Consider the following 20,718-nt stretch of genomic DNA (forward strand, 5'->3'; position numbering starts at 1 on the left):
ACAGGTATTGCTTAGAATAAAAGAATCATTCTACAGAGTACAATCACTATACCCAGTGGTGGGATTCAGCCAGTTCGCACCAGTTCAGCAGAATGGACTTCCAGAAGCGGCATCCACACAGAGAACAGGTTGTTTACATATCTGAATCCCACCACTGACTATACCACAGAAAAATGATAATTGTACCTTTTCCCCTCTTAGTGCATTCTTCTTAATTTAATTCCAAACCTTTACATATTTATTTTGAAATAACATACAATTATTATATTTAAACTATGTAAAATTACATTGTAATATGCATATATTTTGAGCACCAGTTTGAGGCATCGGGCTAGAAACTTGAAGGTTTAGTCCAGGGGTAAGCAACCTTGGCTCTTTTATAACTCGTGGACTTCAACTCCCAGAATTCCTGAGCCAGCATGGCTGGCTCAGGAATTCTGGGAGTTGAAGTCCACGAGTCATAAAAGAGCCAAGGTTGCCTACCCCTGGTCTAGTCTGATGCCAGGCACAAAGCCTGTGGATAATCTTGGGCCAGTCACTCATTCTCAGCCCCAGGAAGGATGCAATGGTAAACCACTTCTGAAAAAAACCTTGTGAAGAAAACTGCAGAGCTTTGTCCAAGCATTATCTGAAAATCAAAGACAAGTGAGCAAAAAGCCAAACAGGTATTTTCTCATCTGAAAACGATTTTGAACAGTTAATTCTTTTTGATTTTCCATATTTTAAAAAAATCTGCATTTTTCCCTTGTCCATTAACATCTATATTTCTTCTAGAGAGTTTTTCAGAATTAAAACCAAATCATCTGCAAAAGCCATTAGGTTATATATTTTTTTTAACTTCTCTCATGCTGTCTCACATCTCTATTCAAAATTTCAAGAGCTAGGATGAATAACAATAGAGAAAGGGGGCATTGTCCCTTTGTATATATCACCAGGTTTTATCAATTCCCCAAGGACTCTAATATTTCTCAATAAATGAAATATATTTTTTCTATTCAACATACTCAAGCTCCAGTTAAAGTATTGGAATATTGATGTATTCGTTAATTTTTGAAATAAAAAGAATTACAAATAAGCTCTGAAACATTGTATTACTACTTGGAGCAGATGTCGACTGCCATCTGCTGCTAAGCTTGAAAACTTCTACATGTCCAACCAGCTCCAATAAGTATTTTTCAGCCTAATAAAATGCAGGAATATTATATGATTTCAGATTTCAGGTGGAAGGTAGGCTGAATATTCCATCACTACCATCACCATCAAGTAAATTAGCACATCCAAAAGAAAAGTTTAGTCCTTATGTGTACCTAATCATTTACTTCATACAAAAGGTAAAGTTTGTCTCAAGTCAAGCTCAATTCCTGATAACTACGTGGACATAGTTGCTGTATACGTCTCAGTTGTGGGTGTTTGTTTCTTATTTTCTTCAAAATTAATGTATGTATGTATGTATGTATGTATGTATGTATGTATGTATGTATGTATATATGTATCAAAATAAAATGAATTCTATCTCAAAAAGTCAACTCTCAGCCTGGGAATTACAGTACCAAATTATCTACCATTTAAATCAGGGAAGTTGTGTAACTTGCTTCCATAGGTTTAGTTGGCTAGCAAAGCAGAAACTATATGAATTTTCATTCAGGGACTCAAGGCTGTATTCAGAATGTAAGCAGTGAACAGTAACACAATTGAAGAAGTGGTGCTAAGCAGGTTTTATGGAAAAAAGGAGGACAGTCTAAAAGACATGCAAAATCTCATATAAATGTCCTAACGTTCAGAGTAATTAGAATGTCAGAGTCCTGTTTCAACAACGTTTACTCTAATGTGAATGTTCTCATGTCTACTTTTACTCATATTTTAAAAAATATTTTGCATTGCCTTATTGGTTGTTCTATTTTTGTTTTTAAATCATGGTTGTTTTAACTTGATCTTTTTAAGTAACAATTTTGATTGCACCAAAATAGATTTAATAAACAAAACACACAACAACCTTTGACCCTTACAGGAAAAGCCTTTTCTGTCATGGCCTCTGCTCTTCGGAATATCTCCCTGCCTGAGGTAAGGTCTTCCAGAAGGGTATTAAAACCAGTGGTGGGATTCAGCTTGTTCACACCACTTCGGCAGAACCAGTAGCTATTTTTTTTTGTTGCCCAGGCCCAGAATGGACTTCTGGAAGCAGCATTCACACAGAGAACTGGTTGTTCACATATTTGAATCCCACCACGGATTAAAACCTCTCTGCCAGATAGCCTGGGATCTTGACAGGGGTGCTCATTGTTGAAGGTGGTTGGTGGATTAACTGGGAAGAGGTTACCCTAGTACTGATCTGACCTTTTTTCCCTCTTGCCTTTGTATTTAACATTTTAAATATTTTGTATATTTAATTATTTTAATTGTAAGCCACTCAAGAATCACTTTTCAGAGTGAGATGGGCAGCATATGAATAAAATAAAAGTAAATCAATAAAGTCTTACATAGATTTCCAGAAGCCAGCATTCAGGGCCATACTGATCCGGATTACAGATTAAATGCAACAAGATTTGTAGGATTGACACACAGCTGTATCTCTACCCATTTTTTAATGTGTTCAGTTTAAATAGTTTAAATACCGGTAAGTGTTTATGTTATTTTAATTTTTAATGGGGAACCACCCAGAGTTCCTTATAAGATGAGAAGCTATATAAATGTTTTAAATGAATAAGTAAACAAAGCAAAGAGAGGATGTTCATAGCTGCTAATTTGGGAGGGTGGAAGCTTGAATCTGAGTTTCTTTACAAGCAAGTCCTCTTACAGATTGAGGAAGGAAGGAACTAAAGTGCTACTCTGACTCCCTTATGTATATAAAGATTTGATCTGATAATGTATTTTGCTGTTTGCATCTTACTCTGATTACAGAATCTTCTTACCATTTTTGAATAAGGAAGAACAGCTCTTATCAATATCTCTAATGTTTTTCCCTTGAAAAAAGAGATCAATCAAATACAGAAATGCTCACTGAGGAGGGCGGGCAAGAAATAACAGTACTACTTCAAAGGAAAGAGGGACGCGGTGGCTCAGTGGGTTAGGATGCTGAGCTTGTCGATCAGAAACGATGAATACTATTTTACAGAATGGAAAGATTCCTGATAACTGGAAAGAGATTAATATAGCATTAGTACATTAAGAAAAAGGGACACGGTGGCTCAGTGGGTTAGGACGCTGAGCTTGTCGATCAGAAGGTCGGCAGTTTGGCGGGTCGAATCCTGAGTGCCACATAACAGAGTGAGCCGCCTGTTACTCGTCCCAGCTTCTGCCAACCTAGCAGTTCGAAAGCACATAAAAATGCAAGTAGAAAAATAGGGACCACTACGGTGGGAAGGTAACAGTGTTCCGTGAGCCTTTTGTCATCTAGTCATGCCGGCCACATGACCACGGAGACGTCCTCGGACAAGCGCTGGCTCTTCGGCTTTGAAACGGAGATGAGCACCAGCTCCTAGAGTCAGAAACGACTAGCATGCATGTGCGGGGGAACTTTTACCTTTACCTACCTACTTTAAAGGAGAGTATTTATTTAAACGTATAAGCAGATATTTAAACACCATTACAATTCTGGGTAGCATACAAAACAATTAAAACAATTTATATGAAAACATCAATACTTTACAGACAATCTACAAGGTGGGGAGTGGGGATCAGCCTCCCATTCTAGCCCAAAGCCTGGGAAGAACCAGGTCTTAAGGAGTGGGCTAAATAAAGTTAAGTTGCAGCATATAAGTCTCTGGAGGAATCTCATTCCAGTGGACAGACATCAGTAAAGTCCATTTTCTCAATCCCATCAGGCTGGGCATTGCTTAATCAATGGGGCCCAGAACCTGGTAAGATTGTTTAGCATGAACAGAAACTACAGAAGACAGACAGTAACCAAGCCCTAATACTCATTATATTTACTGAAGCCCACAGGATTTGGGTTCTTGTATCATTTAAACAATCTTTGTTGCTACAGTAGTTTTTGGAAGAAAGGCAAATATGTTCCTACATCAGTTTTATGAAGCAAAAAATGGGAAACAAATAATGAGTCAGGAGCAGAGCTCAAAATTTGTGGAGCCAAAATATCCTCCCACTGGCATTAAGTAGCTTGTCTGAATTCCAAAATCAAGAAGTATCTGAAACACAGAAGGATGTGAAATCATGCAGTTCATAGCTCAGTCGAGTTTATCTTTTAACACAACAAAACATACTACGCTCACCAGTACTCTTGTACTTTAGGGTGCAGCAATCTCGACGGAGATCTTTACAAAGGGGGTGCAGTGTATGCCACTCAGCATACACAATGAACAGCACAGCAGGAGGCTGGACAGCTCCGGGCTATAACCGTTTCCGGGAAAAGCATGGATGGTTCAAGCAGTTGACAGCCCCAGGCATGGTCAGCCCTGGTGGGAAGCCATTGGCCACCTGCACTGGCGGGAAGCCCAGGTTTGAATCGATTGGTTGTGATTCACCTGGGCAGGTATAAATAGACGCCAGGTATCCCCTTTGCCCCAGATTCATTCTGTTCCTGAATAAACGCATTGTTACCCAGCTCTTGTGTCCGTCTCTCTGTGAATCACGCGATCTTGCAGGGGAGATTCATGAAAAAGCCTTTGGTGTTAATACAGGCATATTATTTGGTTGGCTGCCTCCCACATACATAACGACACACGAATGGAAACGACGGTACGGTAGACACGCCAATAAGGATTAATTAATGACCTTGCTACTTTCGAAAAACTAGGCAAATTTGAGCCTAGCTAGGATTCGAACATATAACTGGAGAAGTTAATAATAAAAGAAAACAAAACTAATTCACATCTGCCTATCCCAGGTAAGAACTTGATAGGTGGGACAAAAATGCCAAACCCAGTCTGAACATCTGGATGACTGTGTGATGATTAATAACAAGGAATAATAGTAATAATAATAATAACGACGACGACGACGACGATGATAATGATCCAAAAGGAAAGAGGAAATCCCTTTTTGCCGGCCCAGCTATAAACGTCGTAAGCATCGAGACCAGAGGTCTTCAAACTTGGCCCTTTTATGACTTGTGGACTTCAACTCCCAGAATTCCCCAGCCAGCGTGCCTGGCTGAGGAATTCTGGGAGTTGAAGTCCAGAAGTCATAAAAAGGCCAAGTTTGAAAACCCCTGATCGAGACTGCCTTGAAAGGAAGGCGTGAAGACGGCACGCCTCGCCCTTTCAATCGCGCCCTAACCCCGCCCCCCCCTCTTCCCCCCCTCCTCGCCCGATCTCGCAATCGGAAGAACCCGGTGACGTAATACACAAAGAGCGAATTCTTCCAGCCCCTCCCTCCCTCCCTCCCTTTCCCCCACCCACCTCGCGAAATGCATTGTGGGCGTTGCGATCTGCCGCCGCCGCCGCCGCCGCCGCTTCCACGAGTCTGCGCAGGCTCGCTTCCGTCTTGCCTTTCCTGCCGCTTTCTTCACTGACGGCCTGTCGCAAATCTGGGCCGCTTCTTCCGGCCGCGCTCCTTCCCTCCCGCTCGTTCCGTCGCTTCGCTCGACGTCGCCCCTACCGCTTCTCGCTTGCCGTTAAGCCGAAGCGAGCGGCTGTTCTCTCTCTCGCTCTCCCCCCCCCCCTCAGGGCCTCTTCCCCTCTCTTTCCCCCCTTTCCCCCCCGCCCCGAAATGCCCCCGAAGAAACAGCCCGCGGCAGCGGCGGCGGGGAATAAAAAAGCGGATCAGAAGAAGAAGGAGAAGATCATTGAGGCGAGTCTCGGGCCTGAGTCCTCTTCAGCGGGGGGGGGGGGGGGAAAGAGGCTTCAAACGCGTTGGTGCCGGTTTCTCCCTGCCTGCCTGCCTGCCGGCCTGCCTAGATATATGGAAGAGTTTTAGAAAACTGGACAGGGTATATGTTGAAACCGAAATTAGGGTCTAACGTCTTTATTGTCGGGCCGTCAGCTAGTGAGATTTGGCTAGGCGTCAAGACTTTTGTGGGTTCCGTTACTAAGATTCAAAAATTGTAGGGAGGTAACTTTTAAGTTGGCAGTTTATTTAGAAAAGGTATATAGGGTTTCCTGCCTTAGCAGGGGGTTGGACTAGATGACCTCCAAGGTCCCTCCCAACTACTACTATTACTACTCCTTCTTCTTCCTTCTTCTTCTTTCTTCTTTCTTCGTCTTCTTCGTCTTCTCCTTCCTTCCTTCTTCTTCTTCTTCTTCTTCTTCTTTCTTCTTTCTTCTTCGTCTTCGTCTTCTCCTTCCTTCTTCTTCTTCCTTCTTTCTTCTTCTTCGTCTTCTCCTTCTTCTTCTTCTTCTTCTTTCTTCTTCTTCCTTCTTTCTTCTTCTTCTTCTTCCTCTTCTTCTTCTTCGTCTTCCTTCTTTCTTCCTCCTCCTCCTCCTCCTCCTCCTCCTCCTCCTTCTTCTTCTTCTTCTTCTTCTTCGTCTTCTCCTTCCTTCTTCTTCCTTCTTCTTCTTCCTTCCTTTCTTCTTCTTCTTCTTCTTCTTCTTCTTCTTCTTCTTCTTCTTCTTCTTCTTATTATTATTATTATTATTATTATTATTATTATTATTATTATTATTATTATTATTATGGCAACAGATTGTATGTTAGTCACTACAGAGACTTTTAGGGGCCTTGTTTTCTTATCTCAGTCTTAAGTTTGAAGACCAGGGATGATGGGGAGGGGGGGAAAAAAGGCATGTAAAGAAGGCAAGGCATCTGTTGACATTTGTAACTGATGCTGGAATTAATTTTGGACTCAAATGTTCCTAATTGTAGGTAGCTTTCTCAGAATCATTCTCTGTCTGGCTAGTATTTATGGATTTATTACCCATATATCTCATGCTCGGTGTGTTTAGGTACTAAAAAGGGTGGCGTGTATGGGAATCTCTCCTAATTTGATTCTTATAATGACAGTCCTGTGTGGTCAGGGTAGCTGAGAGAGAGGAGGACTCCTCGTGCGCAGTCACCCAGTGAACTTGGTGAGGGAAGGCCAAGGTGTCCCTGGTTCTCCATATTGGCTGACTGAAATTACAAGGATTTAAGAAAGGTGGTGGTGGTGGTTCACAAGCCTCAGGGAATCTTTTTCTAGAAGTTAAAAATTAAAGAATTTTTTAAAAGATGTTTACGTGCTGATGCTAAAAACTTCAACTCTGCTAATAGCAACAAAGCCATGAGTCCTGAGCGCAGCTGGAGTGCTGCTACAAAGACATGGATGTAATTTCAAGGAATAAACATCACCAATTAAAGCAGACATGTCAAACACAAGGCCCCGGGGGGGGGGGCAGATCCGGCCCACGAAGTGGTTTCATGTGGCCCGCGAAGCCATCCTGGAAACAGGGAGGGAACGGCCCCCACTGCCTTGGCCCCGGCCCAGAGACCCTCCTTCTGCCAGAGACCCTCAGATCTGTCCCACTCCTGCCCAGGCCCCCATAGGCACCCTTGATGCGAACGATGTAGAGCTGGCCACGCCCACTCAGTAGGCCACGCCCACCCTGGCCATACCCACCCGGTCCCTTGAGGGCAACCGCAATGCTGATGCGGCCCTCAATGAAATTGAGTTTGACACCCCTGAATTAAAGTATCAAGCTTAAAGTTCTGTTTTGTACCTGTATACAAGAGAATATGCACATTGGAGTTGGCTGTAAAAGTATATTAATGATGTGGAGTAACAGTTTTCCTTCCATGAATAGATTTGTACTGTGGGGGTTCGCGGGATTCTTTGACAGAGTTAATGCAATTCATTTCTGTGAAGTAATTTGCACTGGCTTTATAAAAAGCTAGGATATAGCATGGGCTGAAGCAACATTTCCTGGAAGATATTTGGTATGTGCCTAAGGGGCTCCAGGCCTTATGGCTCTGTTGCTCACTGCAAAGTTCCACTAAGACCAGCTCAGCCTAGTAATACTTGGGTGAGTTGGTGAAGGAAGAAGACTCTTCTCAGTCTTCTCCTATAGAACTCATGCTGGAGCAGTTTGCCTTGAAGGGGGCTGCAATGCAGCTTTCGGGGAAACTTTACCTAAATCTTTGAATGCCCAGCCTTTTATAATAATCGTATGAAGCCAAATTATTTTGAATGATTTTATGACTTACGCTGCTAATTTACGATGTTATGAGAGGGAATAACCTATGAGGCCTCTAAAAAGTTCCAGTGGTATAATAGTTCAGTTGCTATGTTATCTTGAATCTTGGGATAAAACTGATAGGACTGGATTTTGAGCAAAAACAAAATTCTGTTAAGGTTTGCTGGAATAATAACCAAGGATATCCACCAGATCAGTATAGTCTACCAAAATGAACGTTGAATACAGTAATATTTTTAGACTTGGAGGTATTAATCAATACAGGCTATTCTATGGGTGTGGATGTATTAAGTTACTCTATAGAGCTGTGTAAGCGAATGATACTTAACTAATAAAATATCTCAGTAGTCCATTTTTCAAAGGATTTAAAATCTAAAATAGAGACATTGAAATTACTGAGGAAAAGAACTGGAGGCATGGGAAGAATATAGGATTATTTCAATTATCCTATATTTTAGCAAAATAAGATTTGAAAGACTAATTTTAAAAGACTCAAGAAAGAAAAGACTATTATGTGACTATTATCTCTAAGAGGGAGTAGTAGAGGAAGAGTAATACAGTGAAAAGGAATGAAACATTGGAAGAAAGTGGTTTGATTCTGTAATATTTAAAATCTTAAGCAGCGTAAGGATTTACATCAGTCGGCATGGTCAGGCTTTTTGGGGATAACACACATTAATACAGATCTTTAGGTATTGCAAAAATGCTTTGAATCACTTTATATCTGATAAAATAGTTTCCTACTTTGATGCTGGCAGTGTTAGACGTGAAAGGCAAATTGATCACGCTACTAATTTGTTAAAACCGATGTACAGTTTCAGATTAATTTGCTAGGAAGAAAATGTCCCTTTTATTCAAATTTTAATAGTTCTCCAGTAAAGTCTAAGGTATCATTTTTGCTTCTCTCTCTCATAATTTGTTTACAAGGTATTATACAAAATATTTGCAAAATGTTTAAATCTCAAAATAAGGCAAAGATAAAGAAATAATTAGACCACACAGTGCTATGGATATAATAATAAAAACAAGAGAGTGAGAGCTTTATCATACTTTCTTCTAATAGGCTTTGAAAAGTTTGAATGTCTTACTAAAAATAGAAATGGATAACTTGATTGTTGTTGTCAAAGGATTAGAGACAGTTTTGGAAAGAACTGGAGACATCTTTTTAGCCACTAAAGAATATTCTTTTTGCTTTATTACAGGACTGGTATCTTAAAATTGCATATCATTTGCACTCAACACTAACAAGAATGTCTTATGTAATATCCTATCTAATTAGTGGTGGGATTCAGCCAGTTCGCACCAGTTCAGCAGAACCGGTAGCTAATTTTTTGTTGCCCAGGCCCAGAATGGACTTCCGGAAGTGGCATCCACACAGAGAACCGGCTGTTCACATATTTGAATCCCACCACTGTATCTAATCGATCATTTTGAAAAAGTAAAAGTTAATGTTGTTGTTAGTTGTGAAGTCGTGTCCGACCCATCGCGACTGCATGGACAACGTTTCTCCAGGCCTTCCTGTCCTCTACCATTTTCTGGAGTCCCTTTAAGCTCATGCCTACTGCTTCAGTGACTCCATCCAGCCACCTCATTTTCTGTCGTCCCCTTCTTCTATTGCCCTCAACCTTTCCCAGCATTAGGCTCTTCTCCAGTGAGTCCTTCCTTCTCATTAGGTGGCCAAAGTATCAACTTTAGGATCTGGCCTTCTAAAGAGCAGTCAGGGTTGATCGCCTTGCAGTCCAAGGGACTCGCAGGAGTCTTCTCCAGCACCATAGTTCAAAGGCTTCAAGTTAATACCCAGTTCATCTTGTTGATAAACTATTTGTGGCTTGTTTAATATTGTCAGTTTATGCTTGGCTCTGTAGGGAATAGGGGATACATATTAGAGAACCACTATAATATAGTTATTAATAGCAAAAAATAGCTCTTGACCAGAAATGTGGGTACAAACAACTTTCCTTTTTCAGAATAGTTACAAGATTTGTTGAATCATTTGGAGTGAAAAATACATTAACCTACAAGATTTAACTGGCTTAACTTACAGTTAACTGGCTTAACTGTAACACTGTAGCAGAGAAAAAATAAAGAGGTATTCTGAACTATATTTAAGGCTATCTATTATGTTATATCTAGGGACGCGGTGGCTCAGTGGGTTAAGACGCTGAGCTTGTTGATCAGAAGGTCAGCAGTTTGGCGGGTCGAATCCCGAGTGCCGTGTAGCAGAGTGAGCGCCTGCTACTCGTCCCAGCTTCTGCCAACCTAGCAGTTCGAAAGCATGTAAAAATGCAAGTAGAAAAATAGGGACCACTACGGTGGGAAGGTAACAGCGTTCCGTGCGCCTTTGGCGTCCAGTCATGCCGGCCACATGACCACGGAGACGTCCTCGGACAAGCGCTGGCTCTTCGGCTTTGAAACGGAGATGAGCACCGGCCCCTAGAGTCGGAAACGACTAGCACGCATGTGCGGGGGAACCTTTACCTTTACCTTATTATGTTATATGAGAGGAAAATAAAAATGCTTGAAGGCTTCCACCCTAATTATGTTTAAATAAATAATTGTATAATGCTCCATCTACTTTAATAGCCTGATATTTCTGTTGATAGAATTTTAGGGTATATACACAGAGTTCTATTTCATATATTTTCTTTTTAGCTTTGTATGCAGAATATTTTACTTCACTTTTACTGTCACCTAAGCATGTTTATCATAATCCTGAATCTGCAGGGCTTTGTGTTAAAATCTTTCATTTATTTAAATAACCAATTTAAAATCTACAAATTTTATTTATGGTCCAAGACCAAACACAATAACCAATTTTATTTATATGGATACAACCACCAGATATTGTGTCTGGACAGAAAACTGAATATATATTGCAAGCAATTGGACCAATGGATAAGGAAGAACTAAGTCTACATGTTTTCTTTTGATTGGCATTTCTCATTAAAAAAAATTATTATTGAAGTGGACATATTCTTAAATGTAAATGTATTCTAATAAAGCAAAAATGTTTTTGTTACAGTTATATTCTAAGGATAAATTTCAAAAACTGGATTGCTTTACATGAATTTTGTAAAATGTAATGCTAACGCTCGTGCAAATATTTCAAATTTAGGATAAAACATTCGGCTTAAAGAATAAGAAAGGAGCAAAACAACAGAAGTTTATCAAGGCAGTTACCCACCAAGTTAAATTTGGTCAACAAAACCCACGGCAGGTAAGTAAATATTTACTAGGCTTCCCTCTTTTCCCTTTACATATATTGTGATTTGATTGCTTTTTTTTATACCTATGGTTATAGCCAAATGGCTATGGCACAGGTCGGCAACCTGCGGCTCCGGAGCCGCATGCGGCTCTTTGAGCCGTCTCTTGCGGCTCCCAGCCGCCCGGTGCGCGCGCACCTCTTCCAACGGGCAGTGGTGCGCGCGCACCTCTCCAAATGGAGAGTGGCACCGCCCGTTTGGAGAGGTGCACGCGCACCTCCCCGAATGGGCGGAGGTGCGCGCGCACCTCCCCAAACCTTTGGAGAGGTGCGCGCGTACCTCCGCGCGAATGGGCAGCGGTGCCGCTCTTTCAGGAAGCCCGCCGCGGCCCGTCTGTGAAGCTGCCGAAAGCGGCAGCTTAGCAGACGGGCCGCGGCAGCTTCCGCAAAGAGCGGTGCCCCTGCCCATTCCGAGAGGTGCGCGCGCACCTCTCCGAACGACCGGAGGTGCGCGCGCACCTCCCCAAACCTTTGGGGAGGTGCGCGCGTACCTCCGTGCGAAGGGGCAGCGGTGCCGCTCTTTCAGGAAGCCCGCCGCGGCCCGTCTGTGAAGCTGCCGAAAGCGGCAGCTTAGCAGACGGGCCGCGGCAGCTTCCGCAAAGATCGGCGCCCCTGCCCATTCCGAGAGGTGCGCGCGCACCTCTCCGAACGACCGGAGGTGCGCGCGCACCTCCCCAAACCTTTGGGGAGGTGCGCGCGTACCTCCGTGCGAAGGGGCAGCGGCGCCGCTCTTTCAGGAAGCTGCCGAAAGCAGCAGCTTCCTGAAAGAGCGGCACCGCTGCCCGTTCGCGCGGAGGTGCGCGCGCACCTCCGGTCGTTCGGAGAGGTGCGCGCGCACCTCTCGGAATGGGCAGGGGCGCCGATCTTTGCGGAAGCTGCCGCGGCCCGTCTGCTAAGCTGCCGCTTTCGGCAGCTTCACAGACGGGCCGCGGCGGGCTTCCTGAAAGAGCGGCACCGCTGCCCATTCGCGCGGAGGTACGCGCGCACCTCCGGTCGTTCGGAGAGGTGCGCGCGCACCTCTCGGAATGGGCAGGGGCGCCGCTCTTTCAGGAAGCTGCCACGGCCCGTCTGCAAAGCTGCCGAAAGCGGCAGCTTTGCAGACGGGCCGTCGCCATCGGGCAACCGGGAACCGGTTCCATCTCATTTTTTAAAAAATGGCAGCCGCGTGCGTCCGCGCATGCGCAAAAAACCTTTTTGCGCATGCGCGTGCATGGACACACGCACGCGGCTCCCTCTTTTTTTAATTTGTGATGGAACCGGTTCCCAGTGGCTCTTTTTCTTTTTTAGGTTGCCGACCCCTGGGCTATGGGTAGTATTATAATTATATAATACTAATAGCTATAGCTTATGTATATTAATGATATGCTCTACTAGGCTTCTCAAGCAGATGCTGACAAAAAAGGAAAGAAAGATGATAAGAAAAAAGAATTGCAAGAACTGAATGAGCTTTTCAAACCTGTAGTTGCAGCCCAAAAAATAAGTAAAGGTAATTTATTTTCTACATTTTTTTAGTGTTGCATTTCAGGTTTATTTCTTTAATCTAAAAAAAAAATACTAAACAGTGTGCAAAATTTACAGGAGCGGATCCAAAATCGGTAGTCTGTGCCTTTTTCAAGCAAGGGCAGTGCACAAAAGGAGACAAGTGCAAATTCTCTCATGACTTGTCTTTAGAGAGGAAGTGTGAAAAGAGGAGTGTCTACATTGATGCCCGAGATGAGGAGCTTGAAAAAGGTAGGTTATTTCTGAAAGATAGGTTTAGTTAAGTTCTGTAAGTTAATATAAATAATGTTTATTAGTGTAAGTATTCCTCACTTAGGTGAAACTTTGTAATTAGCTGTGAGATCTGTTTTCTGCCATTTTAACAAGATATTTCTTTGCTACCTGATTTCAGGACAATAACAAAAATAAAAATTAATTCATCGTACTGTTGTTAAAGGCCTTCACAATAACACAAACAGTGTAGTAGTGTTAAAAGTGCATCTTATTAAGCATGGGATGATGCTTTTTGTTTACTATTTAGATTTGCTTTTAAGGAGATCAAAAACACTGATTTTTTTTATTCAGCCACAGTTCAGTGCTATGACTAAATCTAGACAAATATTGTGTCTGGTTCAGTTTCATGCATAGTGCAGATTAGCAGTTTGTCAGAAAGAAAAATTTCAAGTCTTATCAGCCAACTAAGAAAGGGATTGGGTGATATTAACTGAGTGTATAGTTCATTAGCATAATGCTAAATCATGTTATGTCTAAAAACCAGTATGAACGCTTGCTAAAGGATTCATATCAAACATTTGCTATGCTGTTTTGTATGAACTAATTCATACATAGGACTTAGTATTCCCTTTTGTTGCTTCATATAACTCCTTACATCCTGAATATTCATAAACTTATAGATGACATATTTCTGTTTGTCCTGGCATGTAGTGGAGAGATTGTTAATGGTGATGAAGGTGCTTTCGTAAAGCATTTCTTTTCATGAAACATTTTGCTGTTCTGTCTAGATACAATGGATAACTGGGATGAAAAAAAGCTGGAGGAGGTAGTGAACAAGAAGCATGGGGAGGCTGAAAAGAAAAAACCTAAAACACAAATCGTATGTATTTTTGGTTCTTAATTAAAGAATCTGTACTAGAATTCCTTTATGTAGATTTTACATATTATTTCATTGTGTATTCTCTTTGTGTAGGAGAGAAAGCCACTGATAAAATGAACTGAAATACTCACTGTGTGCTATGGAAGGCTAGTGTAATAATAGCTGAAACTTGTCAAAACTTCCATGATTCAAAAGTGTAGTTTGTTTTAGCCTGGACAAATTAACCTCAGTAATGGCATATTAACATAATACAATGGAGGGAAATAAGGAATCCATAGAATTAGAACTATCTCAGGCATATAATTATTTTGCCATAGATTATTTAATGTTTTCGGGATGTAATTCCAACTTTGTTTTTACTACTTCTATTTTAGACATGAAAGGCATGAAGGTGGGCTGAGATTTATATAGAGAAAACAAATCCTGTTTCAAGGAATGATACTTACATATGTCAGTATAAAGGAATAATTTTGGAAATATAGGTACTGTATAAACTACCTTTTCCCAATCATAAATTAAAGAGCTACTTCAGATATATTCAGGATTATATAGTTACTAAGTAACTATGGTTATACTCAGTGCTATTTTGTAAAAGAAAAAGGTGCCGCAACTCACACATGTCACTCAACCCGCCTTGCCTACCCTACAAGGTTCCATCCAAAAAAGGTGCCGCAACTCCGTTCTGAGCGTTCTATGAGAAAAAAAGCCCTGGTTATACTAATATGAATAGAGAATGAGATAACAAATGTAGTCATATCATCTGAAGGGATTGGTGTCAAATAAAAAAATAACTAAGAGCATTTTAACTAAGAGAATTACATCTCAGGGGAAAATGAACGTGGACACTATTCTGTGCAAATAAAGCAAACATTGCCATGTTACCTTCTCAACCTGCTTTTATATTGCTCCGGGTGAATTCATGTGTTTGCATTTTGTCCCCAGGAATAAGAAGCATTCTCTTGTGGGTGTAAAATAGAAAACAGAGTTTGATGCTAAATGTTTAATGCAGGTGTGCAAGTATTTCCTTGACGCTATTGAAAACAATAAATACGGCTGGTTTTGGGTCTGTCCCGGCGGAGGTGACAACTGCATGTACCGCCATGCGCTTCCTCCTGGTTTTGTGCTCAAAAAGGACAAAAAGAAAGAAGAAAAAGAAGAAGAGATTTCTTTAGAAGATCTAATAGAAAAAGAGGTAATGTAGCCACTTACCCTGAAATAGAGTGGGGGAAGGAATGCAGTTATTTGGGCAATGAGAGGATCCCATTAATTGAGTAAAGCTGAGAATGTTAAATTTAGAGATATTATTAAATTGCAATTATAATTTTTAATTATTGAGAAAGATTTATACAGCTGCAGCATTCCATTAGTTTACTTTAAAAATTAAAGCTTTTTTAATTTCTGCAACATTAGACATCATGCAAATAAATACTAGTATTTGCCTCCAGGGGGCAGCCATTTATCTTAACTGAATTTCTTTATGATAATGAATTTGTCTTGTATGTGTCATTGGATAGTAATAAATAATATAAAATATAGGTGGAAGATTTTTTTGACCTTAATTTTAATTTATATTTCCAACTGCTTGTAGGCTCTGGAACCTTCAATTTAAAAATGTGAATTCCTGCCTTTGGTTCCAAAGAAGCTAGAAATTCAAAGGGTCTAAGCCATATATACTCACAATCTTGCTGAAAAGATTTATGATAAGATTTAGATTTTAATGTACTAGAGAATGCGAAAGGGGGGGGGAGAAGTCTTTTAAGATCCCGCAAAGTGATTATTTTTTTTTAATCTTGCAGCGTTCTGCCTTAGGACCAAATGTTACTAAAATTACTTTAGAGTCTTTTCTTGCGTGGAAGAAAAGAAAAAGACAAGAAAAAATTAGTAAGGCTGAGCAAGATATGGAAAGAAGGAAAGCGGACTTTAAAGCTGGCAAAGCATTGGTGGTATGTTCTGCTCTTTTATACAGCAAAATATAGCCATAGTTTTATTAACACAAGTTGACCTGAAATCCGTCTGTCTGTAATATTTACATTTCTGCTCGGTGTTGGTCCTTTTCTCCCTGGCTAGATCAGCGGGCGTGAAGTGTTTGAGTTCCGTCCAGAACTAGTTGATGCAGATGATGAAGAAGCAGATGATACCCATTATATTCAAGGGACAGGAGAAGATGAGGTAAAGCAGCTGCAAGAGCAATGAGTATGTGATACTGAGAAAAAAATGCCCTTCACAATTAAAAAATCCTATAGTTAAATGCACATGCTAAATCCTCCATCAGTACTTGCTTTAAGGTTGTAGTCCGGTGCACAAGCAATTGAACATAGACATTAAATACAGAGGTAATGTTAAAATATTTTTTTTGTTATAAACAAAATTAGAAAGCCTAATTATGGGAAACCCACGTTTCTTCCACTTCAGGTTGATGAACTTGTCGGTGTAAACGATATCGACTTGAATCTTTATGTTCCAAAAGCAGTGGATGAGACTGGAATTACTGTAGCTAGTCTGGAACGATTTAGCACATATGCTTCCACTGAGAAGGATGGTAAGGCATTTAAGAACTACTTTTAATGGGGAGGATTGGGGTAATTTTTTTAGATTCTGAATATTATTCTATATTTAATAGTGAATCCCAAACTATGATTCCTGTTGCATGTGTGATTTGTTTTGATAATTGAGTTTCTTAACTTATCCCGAATAACATAAAAATAAGTGCAAAAACATGATAAAAATTGTTTCCAAGTGAGAGTCAAAACCTCCTCTTGAAAATAAAGCTAAAGTCCTAAATCTGCCTGCCCATAAGGAACTTTTTGCATCTTTTGCAATACATAAATTTGTCTAGGAGGTGAAGTAGTAGATTCCTGATTTCTGAAAAGTTTATTTCTAAGTATAATGCGTTGATAGTTTTACTTTCTAGTCCCTCAGCTTTGATGTATTTTTCAGGTACATCCGTCACATTTAATGATATTAAATATGATTGATGCATAAATATAGAACTTTGTGTAGTGATCAAGCCGCTGGCTTAGAAAGTGTGAGACCTTGAGTTTGAATCCCAGCTGACGCAGAAAGCCAGTTTGGCGACGTTGGGACAGTCACACACACTCAGCCTAGGAAGCAAACAAGGGAAACACCATTGCCAAAATTTAGCCAGTAGCCAGAGGATAAGAAGGACTGAAAGACACACACACACATACACAAATGATAATAAGAAATGTTTTATTTTTCAGACAAGAAGTTAAGTGAAGCTTCAGGGGGTGGACTTGAAAATGGAGAGCAAAGTGATTTAGATTCTGACAGTGACATGGAAGGCAACTCAGAAAATGGTGTAATTGATGCTGTACCTGTTGATGAAAATCTATTTACTGGCGAGGACTTGGAAGAACTAGAAGAAGAACTAAACACACTTGATTTAGAAGAATGAACAAGCAAATCAAACATTGTTTTCAACTGGTTTATCTAAAATTCTCAAATGGAGTATTCTTGCTTCCTCGTGTGATTCTGGAAAGAACGTTAAAGCAGAAATATTTCACCAATTTTTCTGATTCAGTCTTAACCAGTTTCATAATAAACTTCATGTGATACACTGAAAAGATTCCTTTAATATGCAGGGATATTGTAATGACATCAAAAATAGAAGACTAATTTTCCACAGAATATAAAGTTGAATGTTTCTATCAGGTCCTTGAGGAGATCAAAGCACAACTGCATCTATGTTAAGTGTGTTTGAATGATTTAAGTTTAAGATATATTGTATAATGATAACGGATTGAAATGGCTGTTCTCTATGCTGAAATTGAAAGCAGACATTGCTCATGGTGGAGACTCATAAAGTGACACTAGTATGGGGCTCTGTTTTCCATATTAAACATAACTGACACAAAAGTGTAAAATAAAGGCTATCTGGTTGAAAATATTGATCCCAGTATACATGCATGTTTTGCAGGCAACAGTAGATTTGAACAAAAGCAGTTTTGCAGATGGATGCAGTTTATGCCGTAATCTCGAGGTAGTGATTCTGAATGCAAATGCATATTCATTCCTTTTGTTGATCCAAAAACAAAACCAAAAATCCACAACTTTATTGTATCAATATCTACTGTAAATTTTGTGATAGCTTAGATTTCTGCTTTGAATCACCTGTCTTAGTGGGGGACACTAGCATTCTTTTATTATCTAAAAGTAAAGTAAAAACAAGTTGCACATAATTGAAAAATGAGTTACTGTATTACAATGGTATTTAGATAAAATGTATGAGCCAGGTGAATTAATATTAAATATTTGCTTTGCATTTTGTTTTGACATTAAGAAGCTATCCTAACATTTGATTGCAAAGCAATGATGTAAGAACTTTGATATGTCTTAGAAATCAGGCTTTTGTATTCATTTCAAGTGTCGTTTCTGTCTAGCTTGAAATCAACAACCTATGTACAAATCCAAAAACTTATTATTTGCAAAGAGGATTATGACCACTGGGAATTAAAAATAATTTCATTGCTTGATCTAGCTGGTAAAAGGCAACTCCTTCCCCTATATCCAGAGAAGTGTGTACTATCTTTTTCATGTAAATTGATATTTGAATGTAAAATAGAAGGTAGTAGATTAGTAAATCAAATCTTCCTGGTATTCTACTGGCTTCCAATTGGATTAAGGAAGGAAACAAAGCTGATATAATGTATAGTAAAATGGCTCTTCAAGATTGCCATTATTTTTATACTGAATGTATAAATTATACATAAATGCAAATCCAGTTTCTTTGTCAGTCCTTTTTTAGATTATTCCTCTTGGGGGTTTTTTGCCTTAATTTCCCAACTCTGCAGAGACTTATGGACTTCAGCTTACGTTTGTTTTTTTATGTGTGTGTTTTTAACATGACATAACTGTTTGCAAAGGGAATGGAATATTAATGTAATTGGACGTCTTAATATTTCTCCTTTTAAAAAAGTTTGGAAGAATCTTCACAAAAAAAGTAAACATCCAATAAGCCTATTAATGTTATTTACAGAGAATGAATTGTGACAGCTCTATTTACTTTCCCAGAGTTGTTCATTTTTGCTACATCAAACAAACTAATGAAATATAAACACAAAATTAAACACAGTTTAAACTTTAGTGAAATAGTTTGTATGTCTAGTAAAGGAATTTACTGACCAAGCAGTTTGGTCTGTTTGGTACTGTGAGATGGTCCTACGGCAAATACATTTTATAATGATATTTCTTAAATTAAGAGTACCTTTCAGAGTCCCATAGGAGCCTGAAACAGGCTGAGTTGTTTTAATGTAGAAAGAGGCTGTAGTTTTGGAAGGCTCCAAGTAATACTTCTGAATCATTTTTGAATCATGCACAGCCCTCCAAATCCTTCTGGTGCAGTCAAAGAGAGAACCTTTATTTGTATGTGATTTGTTGACTGGTTTCTAATTAGTTTTCATAGTATTTCCATATGATTTCAAAAGAGGTCTTCAGGTCTTAGCTTGTAATGTCAACTCAGAAATGGAATTCCATTCACAAATCTTTGCTTACTACAGTAACCTTCAGCTTCTATAGGATCATATGGATTTGACGTTTCACCAGGACTGACATACAGAAAGAGAGGCTAAATTGAAAGATTGAAAAGTTCTTCAAAAGTCAGAACATTTTTGAAAAGGTAAGTGCATAGCCCTCAATACATTTTGTATGATGTCAGGATTGTAAATACTGTACTAACTGATGTAATTCTTTCAGAATGCCAGAAGAAATATTAGTAACCTCAAGTCTACAGTATTATTCAAGGTGACAGAAAATGTGTCCCTATTGTATGAACCTTGCACTCTTAATCATAAGCATTTTTAGCATAAAAAGGTAAAAGTAAAGGTTCCCCCGCACATGCGTGCTAGTCGTTTCCAACTCTAGGGGCCGGTGCTCATCTCCATTTCAAAGCCGAAGAGCCAGCGCTTGTCCGAGGACGTCTCCGTGGTCATGTGGCCGGCATGAGTAGACGCCAAAGGCGCACAGAATGCTGTTACCTTCCCACCGTAGTGGTCCCTATTTTTCTACTTGCATTTTCACGTGCTTTCGAACTGCTAGGTTGGCAGAAGCTGGGACGAGTAACAGGCGCTCACTCTGTTACGTGGCACTCGGGATTTGACCCACCAAACTGCCGACCTTCTGATCAACAAGCTCAGTGTCCTAACCCACTGAGCCACCGCGTCCCTTAACGTGGAAACAATGCACATGATTTTTATTGTGAAACAAAAACAACAAAAATTCCATTGAAATAATTTCCTTTTATTTTTTCATGTCTGATTCGTATCCATTCTCTGATTCTTCCTTTGTCTTCCAGTTTGCTACTGGCGATTGACACGTTTACAGATATATACACCCGTGTACTTACTTTGGTGCCAAATATATACATATATACATATATACATATATACATATATATATATATATATATATATATATATATATATATATATATATATATATATATATATATATATATATATATATATATAATAGGAATATTATTTAAAAACAAAATTTGCTTTATACATTGTAATGATTTCTAAAAGTTACTTTTAAAAAAAATAACATTTAATCTAGCCTAATACAAACTTAAATGTGTAATTAATGTCTGTTCATATGTACCAATGACTCAGTCCTCACTGGGACGCTGGCATGGAAAGTATCAACTTTAATTGATTGGAATGTCAACCTTGATTAGTCTCTTTACATTTAAAATGTACATTTTCCCAAAGAAAGCTAATTCCACCTAAAAATACAGCAGTAACGGACTCGATATTTTTAGCATGCAATCTAAAGAAAAATAA

General features: G+C 39.6%; 1 protein-coding gene across 1 annotated transcript; it reads left to right on the top strand.

The window, feature by feature from the left end:
- Positions 1-5,523: 5,523 nt before the first annotated feature.
- ZC3H15 (zinc finger CCCH-type containing 15) lies at positions 5,524-18,898 on the top strand. Its single transcript, XM_081315332.1, has 10 exons — positions 5,524-5,748; positions 11,179-11,280; positions 12,700-12,811; positions 12,904-13,056; positions 13,827-13,918; positions 14,928-15,110; positions 15,715-15,861; positions 15,986-16,087; positions 16,331-16,457; positions 17,140-18,898. Exons 1-10 carry the CDS (start codon positions 5,668-5,670, stop codon positions 17,331-17,333), a joined length of 1,293 nt encoding a protein of 430 aa, XP_081171458.1. The 5' UTR covers positions 5,524-5,667; the 3' UTR covers positions 17,334-18,898.
- Positions 18,899-20,718: the final 1,820 nt, after the last annotated feature.

Source organism: Vipera berus (assembly GCF_964194415.1).
Source record: "Vipera berus genome assembly, chromosome: 1".
Lineage (NCBI taxonomy): Eukaryota > Metazoa > Chordata > Lepidosauria > Squamata > Viperidae > Vipera > Vipera berus.